The following is a 7575-nucleotide window of genomic DNA, read 5'->3' as shown; positions in this document are numbered from 1 at the left end:
CCTGGAGACGAGAGAAGAGTAAGATAAACGCTTGTTTTTCCCTTCTCGTGCACATTATTATTGTTCTTACATCAGTGCTTTTATAGCTTTAATTACGTCCTTCCTGAGTTTGATGTGTTGTTTGGTTTTCATGTCTGTGCCTGAAAAGAATCTAAGCAGGACAATAACATTCACCTGTTAATTATCTGGACAAAGTTTCATGTTTATAAGAAGAAATTTACCCAAGTTTGAACATTTCTTTAACAAGAAACTCAACAGTATATGCAAACAACTTTCCCTTTCACTGGCAGTTGTGTAAAGAACCTTGAATACTTATTTTATGTAGTTACCTTGCGTAATTTGATCTTATTTGTATTATTCTCCCGCAAGTATTTATTGTTTAATTTGCTTTATTATAATCTCTCATTATCGCCTTCAGCTCTGAACGTGTTCGTTTGCTGAGGTACTTTCTTCTTCTTCTTCTTCTTCTTCTTTTAAACCCAACGTTTAATGTTGGATCCTATGTGAGCAGACTGAACAGTGTGAACTCGGTCCTACTGCTCCTCCCTCTGGTAAAACCGGCTCATTACACGTGGTTCCACACGTTCAGCCTCAGCTCTCAGTCTCAGTTTACTGTTCACTTTAGTTACGGCGCAGATTCACATTATTAATACAAAATGTGATCAGCTAATACGTTTATTAAAGCCGTTAAAACCTTTACCGGCTGCAACATTTAAAGGATGCGTACATCACTGCATCAGAAAGTTTTAAGCCAATAATATATATTATTCTGAAAGGGGCCGTTCTGCATAATGAGTACTTCTACCTTTGCTACTGCTAATGCTGATACTTTTATTTAAGTAGAACTTTGAATACATAACTTTCACTTGTAGTTTTACTGCTTTTACTTCAGTAAAAGATCCGAGCACTTCCTGCATACGAGCGGGTCTTTGAGCTCAGATTTGGGATGTAAACTTCATACCTGAGCTCATTTTCCGATACAAACGACCTCAGCTTTGTCACCTACAGGTCGATGTTGTTATGATGAGAGCCTGTAGCTTATTATTGATTCATTAAAGATCTGCTGGTGCAATTACAGCTGTTCAAGTCGAGGCAAAAGTAAGGTTTAAAAAATAAGGACATTTTTAAAAACAAACCAGCCCTACTCAGTTTGGCCTGTAGCTAAAGGTTTCTGGCTGTTGTTGGATCTATTTCATTTCATTTCACAGGTTTGACGTTCTCTGTTAAATGTCCTCGTTCTGTCTGTAGCCACCGTACCAATATATGAGCACTGACTGTGGGTTTTCACCGTCCCCTCATGAGGCTTTGGTTTCAGAATAAAATTGGCCGTGTTATCAGAGATACAGTGAATTCCTCCGTAAACCCGACGACAGTGACCAGGGTTTATTTTGGATGCCAACTGGGCTCACACCATGTTGGCCTGTTGAAGTGCCGCGCGTTCAGAGAACGGAGCCTGTTTTAGAAATGAGGCTTTTTACGGACGGGGCCGTAGGTGGAGGTGGGGGCCGTGTGTCGGGAGGCCGGGTCAGAGGTGCACGGGGCGGGGCAGAGTGAACAGGTGAGGAGCCGGGGGTCAGCAGCTGTCTAGTGGAGCTCTGCGGCCTACCTGCTCCTCCTCAGCGCCTCCTGCTCCTCCTCCTCTGGTACTGTTACAGAGACAGAAAACACACAGGAGAGGAGACGTTAGGGAGCACGCTCAGTGCGCTCCGTTACAAACCCTTCTCTGCTTCACAGTCGTTTCCAGTTTAAACATCTGCGAGGCAGGTAACTGAACTTTATTATGCTGCTGAGAAGCACGACTTTAATCTGCATGTGACCGCTCATGATTATCACCATTATGGATTAATCTGCCGATTATTTTATCAATGAATCAATTGATTGTTTGGTTTGGTTTGTAAAAATTCCGAAAATAGTGAGAAATGCCGTCACGGTCACCCTTTGTATATTATTTTAATACCAGCTTTTATATGAGAATATCAGGTGCACAGAAATAAAATCCAGAAAAGGAAACTTACAGGACTCGGTTCCGGTCATGTGGGCCAGGACCCGGAAGGACTTGGACTGCAAGTGGGTGCTGCGGCGGCCCCATTCGCCCAGGTCCGGGTCCTTCTCTGCACTCTGGACGGCCTGATAGACCGGGGAGGCACTGTCTACAAGACGATCTTTAACTGGGAGAGTACTGCAACCACAGAGAGAGGCCGCCAAACCCCCGCCCCCCAAAACCACAGAGGTCAACACCAAAACACCAAAGCAACAGCTTTAGTCCCTGGACTGAGTAAAAATGGGCTGCATGGACTTTTGGGAACTTAAAGTGGTTCTTATTGGTTGAAGAGGGGAAAGTTTTGGACACCCTGGAGGGCTAAAATAAAATCAGCTATCTGATATCCAAAAAGACACACAAGCAGAAAATGGACTTGATCTTGGGTGAGATTTAAAAAAATCAAAACAAAGCAATAATGAGCTGGTATTGATTTGATTTTGCATAAAACGAAGATGAAGATGGAGACAGAGGAAGCTCTGAGGACACTACAGTCTAGAATGCTGGGCTGTCACTCTACATGAAAATAAATGAAAGGGTTAAAAACGCCACCAATGAAGGCGGCAAATGTTCAGTTTAGAGACAGGCAACGTTTTACAGGCTTTAGATTGGATTTTCATTCGTTAGAAACAGGAGGAACAGATGTAGACCACCAAAAGAAGGAGAGGCGAGCTCAGAACATTCAGTTTCTATCAGTTTAACTGCACAGACCCTCTTTCCCTCAGTCTATTACCCAGTGTTACTTCAACACAAGAGGACTGAAGACGACTCAACTTTTTTCATCGGTTTGGTTTCGTACTCCGAGGATGTTTCTCTGTAAATGAGAGTTTGGTGAGACGACGAGAAAGCAGGGAGGAGGAGGAGGAGTGTAGGCTAGTTTTTCAGCGAGGCTCGTCCTGAGTACGGCCGGGTGGTTTTGTTCGGGCTAACGTTTCGATTAGAGCTGGTGTAAAAATAGAGCCGCTGAAATGAAGAATGAGTGTGGGGATGTTTGGAGCAATATCATTTTTCCTCTCGGGGGAAAAAACAAGAGCGCTGTTTTCTCTCCAGGTGCAATTTTCCGACCGGGTGGAAAATTGATTGTTAGTATAATCTGGGTGGGAGCTGCAGAACCATGGAAGAGGGAGACACAGCAGTATCGTCTTCCATGATTGCGTTTGTCTCTAATGGCAAACGAGAGGAGCCTGGCAACCGGGGACACGACTCTCTGTGACGTTTCAGAAAGGAAAACCGGAAATCAAAGAGGCAAGATGCAACAACCAGTCTCCAGGCAGAGGGCATGCACGGAAAAGTGAGGGAGGAGCAAGAAACTCGTGTCAGATGTTGTTCTGTGTTTTTAGCAGTTGCCTGTTAGTAACTGATTCTAATGGGGCTGAGGTGTTTTTGAGTTCTGGACACCTCAGGCTGAAAAATGTTCTCTGAGAGCAGAGAGCTGAAAAACAGGAAAAAAATTTTTTTGCTTTTCGACCTGCGAAATAAATGCATGGTTTGGAGTAAGTTACGGTCATAACTGATCAGGACGTAAACACGAAACATCAGGCTGGGAGGAGAACTTGGAGATTTACATTGGTTTTCAGATTGTTTTGTCCGGAGCTCTTATCTTAAACTGGCAGACAAGCGACTGACAGTTGTCATGTGGTTCTCTACCAGAAGGCAAATTAAATTATATGGCAGAGTTGATCAGTACATGTTCACTTGTGGAATAAGGCGGGGACGTCCACTCGCTCCACATAAGTTGACACTTAAAAAAATGACCTTGAGTTTAGTTTAAATAACAAGGTCTGGTCGTCTTTTCCTGTTCAGAAACTCATGACGGCTCCTACAGCTCGAAGCTCTGCAGAGAACATGTAACACACCAGAAAAACTCACTCATCGTCTTTGTTTGTGTCGGGGCTGTAAAAAGCAGCGGGGGATTTTCTGCCAAAGTCGTGGTCCTGACACAGACCAGACCGTCTGAAGTTCTACATTTTAATATTCCAGTGGCTCCTCACTTTCACTCGCCAAGAGCAAGTCGGACCCTCGGGATCAGTTTAAAGAGAAATACACCGATCTCGCACTTTTAGCTGCAAGAAAATGATGACAATCACCTGGGAATCTGAAAACCCCCCCACAACCTCACCAGCGGCTGAATCAAATTTCCAGTCACATCCCCCCCCCCTTGTCAAAGCTCATTCGCACATTGACTGTAAAATTGCAAAGGTTGAATTTGAAGTCAGGTTTTAGATCAGAGTGAGGCAGCTGAAACCTGGATTAGACGTGGGGGTAAGAAACTCTCTGTACCTACGTCACATATTTTCCAGATGGTGAAAGAAATTCTTCTCCGATTTTGTGCTTTTTGAATTTTCAGACATCATGTGATTTCCTGAGATTTCAGGATGTCAGGAGGCTCGGCGCTGACGGTGCACGTGACGTGTCCGTCGGCTCAGCTTTCAAACGCAGACCGCACCATTCACACTGTGCTGAAATCATCATGCTGACCACGCTGAACCAGCCACGGACTGTGCCTTTAATCGGGAAGTGTGTCCAGACAAATGACCACGTGATGGATGACATTTAGAATAACAGTGGAAAGTGTAGGAACACGGGCTCAGAGCCGCTCAGCAGATGAAACCGATTAAACTGCATCCAAGCACTTAGAGATCTCCACAGGAAAAGTCACACGCTCACCACATGAAACGCTGAAAGCGCATCAAACGCTGCTGCGGGACAAATGACCGCAAACCGACAACAAACAAACAGCACTGAAAACTGGACATCACAGGCTCCCGCGCTCGTAAAACCAGCGCCAACCAGTCAGCCCTGAAAAAAAATCACCGGTTAGCTCACAACTGAGCTGACTGACTGAATCACAATCACTTGAAAGAGAAGCGAGTCCATCGGGGGACAAAGTAGGAACACAAAGGACGAAGAAGAGGAAGAAGAGGAGGGGAGGGAAGAGTGTGTTTGCCAAGGACAGGACCGTGAGTGGGATTAATTACCGGGATACCCGGCAGTGTGAGTTTAGGGGGAGAAGGGCCGTGATAAATGGAAGACTGAGAAAAAGAATCAAGGAATGACAAAGAAGAGGATGAAAAGAGGGGAAAAGAGCAGAGGAGGAGGAAAAACAAGAAGGCAGCACCGAGGGGCAATGCTGTCTTCAAGAAACCAGAAGACAAAACCAAAACTCTGTCTTCAGGAAATGTGTACGTTACAGTTTGTTGCACCAAATACGTTCTGAGCGAAACAGGATTGCTGACTGGATTACGTCCAGGGGGCGACATGTTTTCAGGGCTACGTATTTGTAGGGCACAGAGGCGGCCGGGGGCGGAAAGGGGGCGTTCAAAGTTCAGGACTTTGACACAAAGAGTCCTGCAGTTGGTTTGGTCTACACAACAAAAACACTTTGGTTAAGGCTGGTCAGAGGTTGTTTTTCTGGTAAAACGTCATTAGGTGGACACATCATCTCTCGTGCTTCACGTCACTTTAGGTTCTGAAATATTAAACCTAGACCGCCATCTTTTCTGAGCCTTAACCTTAAACCATGAAAACATTAATCATGCTTTAGTTGCTACTTGTGAATAATGTAGAAAAAATAAAATAAATTTGTGTAAATTAAGGTTTCGCAGAAACGCTCAGGGGGAACATTTTGCAACTCTTTCACCGTTATGATGATAAGAAAACGTGATTCCGGTGGAATCGTGTTTCCGGATTCGTTCCTGGAAATTAATGAGTTCGATTCCTGAAAGACAGCGTTGAGAGAGTAGGGACGAGGACGAGAGGGGAAGGAGAGAGCAGGAGTGTACGTGGGGAGAAAGAGGAGGAGGAAGATGAGTAGATGAGTAGATAGAGAGATGCTGAGGAAAGAAGAGAAAGAAGGAACACGGGAGGGAGGAGGAGGAGGAGGAGGAGGAGGAGGAGGAGGAGGTGGTGGTGGTCTTCTTACCTGGCGTCGTGCCCCTTGGCCTGTGTCTGTCCTGCGATGGCGTCCATGATGGCGTCCTGCGAGTACATACTGATGGGCGTGTTGTACTGGGCGTGGATGATGGTGGCCTTACCTCCGGGGCCCTTCACCTCGATGGGCTTATGGGTGGAGAGGGCGGTGTCCTTCAGCACGCCGGGGTTGAAGCCGGCGCTGTCGGGCGGAGGGGGCGATGTGGCAGTGGATGGGTGGGGACAGAGACGGGAAAGGAAGGCGAAGTCGGGGGAGCGGGGGCGGATGGTTGGAGGAAAAGGTAAGAGGGAAGTAGGTGAAACAGCGAGGCGGGCGGTGTAGTGGATGGGGTTTGTTTTAAAAACAAGAAACATCCAGGCCGGTCATGCTCACAGCAAACGGAAGGAAAATAGGACACTCAAAGGACTTAATGTGGACCTCAGATTTGAGATTTCAGTCATTGACCAGAGTTTCACCAGTTTAATCACCAGAATTCAGCTCCCATCAGGAGGAGGAGGAGGACGAAGAACACAGAGCATCACAGGACAATGAGAGTCTTGTCTGAGAAGCTAAACTCTGTCACACTTTTTCACAGACTGTCCTTTATACTTTGCTTTTCCTGCTGACCATTGACTTCCCAAGGCAAAAAACTGATTGTTTGCTTTGGAAATTTCTCAGTAGTTAAACTGAATTTGTAGATGTTGGGATAAACCATGTAAAACCACCTCTATGAGCATTTCCAACGGGGGTTGTGTTTGAGCCAGGCCTCTGTTGGCACTCAGGCTGCTGCTGCTCGGTCCTGAGTGTCCACAGAGTCCACGTCTAACTGAGATCCAGGTGACAACCAGGTGCTGTGAGAGTCTGAACAGAACCGTAAACCAGTCTCATGATGCTGGACTCTCTACCGGTGGATGTTTTGCCGCAGGATCAGATGTGTTGGTGGAAAACAAACACGTTGTCTGTGAACATCTGACTGATTCGTTCAGTATCAACATATTTGCCACTTGTCAAATTTCCTCATCACATCAGTTATTATATTTCCTTTATACTTGCTGTTGCAGATCAGCCGTATTCAAAGGACCCTGTTCTATGAGACAGGGTCAATGGGGGGACAGCTCGGCACGGGGAGGTTGCAGTGGATGGACATTTCATGATACACTGCTGCACCGGTTCAAAAAAGGGAGAAAACTAACAATGAACCTTGTGGGAATCAGAAGCTGTGCGATGTGTAACTAATCAGGTATTGGTTGGTTGGAATCAGGAAGAAATCAGAAGAAAAAAACGTCCTTTCGTTCTGTTTAAACAGGAATGGAATCATCTTGTGTGATGTCAGTTTGCATGTGACTGTCGCGTCAGGTTGTAGTTGAGTCGCATCGAAGCACCGGAGTCAGGTTACAGCAGATTCACCAAACCAACACGGGCTTGTACCGTATCGTTCCAAACGAGGCTGCCAGAGTTTCACCTTCTCAGACAGGATCCGGATCAGTGACTTCATTTTTATTTCAAACCACATCTTGTGCTACCTTCAGCTCACAGCTTCGCATTTGTTTGGGGTTTGTTCTGCAAATCTTCAGACTGAAGTCAAATAAAGGCGGAATATAATTTGTTTATGTCCGTTTTGGTTTAA

General features: G+C 45.7%; 1 protein-coding gene across 4 annotated transcripts in view; it reads right to left on the bottom strand.

Moving 5' to 3' along the window:
- Positions 1–7575, bottom strand: part of ldb3a (LIM domain binding 3a) — a 76148-nt gene that overhangs the window by 20823 nt on the left and 47750 nt on the right. For all 4 annotated transcript variants that reach the window (XM_040139723.1, XM_040139724.1, XM_040139725.1 and 1 more), the window contains exons 5-6: positions 2016–2179; positions 1607–1646 (exon numbers count right to left, since the gene is read on the bottom strand). In XM_040139723.1, coding sequence (XP_039995657.1) covers positions 1607–1646; positions 2016–2179 — 204 coding nt within the window. The remainder of the gene's footprint in view (positions 1–1606; positions 1647–2015; positions 2180–7575) is intronic.

Source organism: Xiphias gladius, chromosome 11 (assembly GCF_016859285.1).
Source record: "Xiphias gladius isolate SHS-SW01 ecotype Sanya breed wild chromosome 11, ASM1685928v1, whole genome shotgun sequence".
NCBI lineage: Eukaryota > Metazoa > Chordata > Actinopteri > Istiophoriformes > Xiphiidae > Xiphias > Xiphias gladius.
Note: the sequence above shows the minus strand (reverse complement) of the source record. Positions and strands in the feature narration are given on the sequence as shown.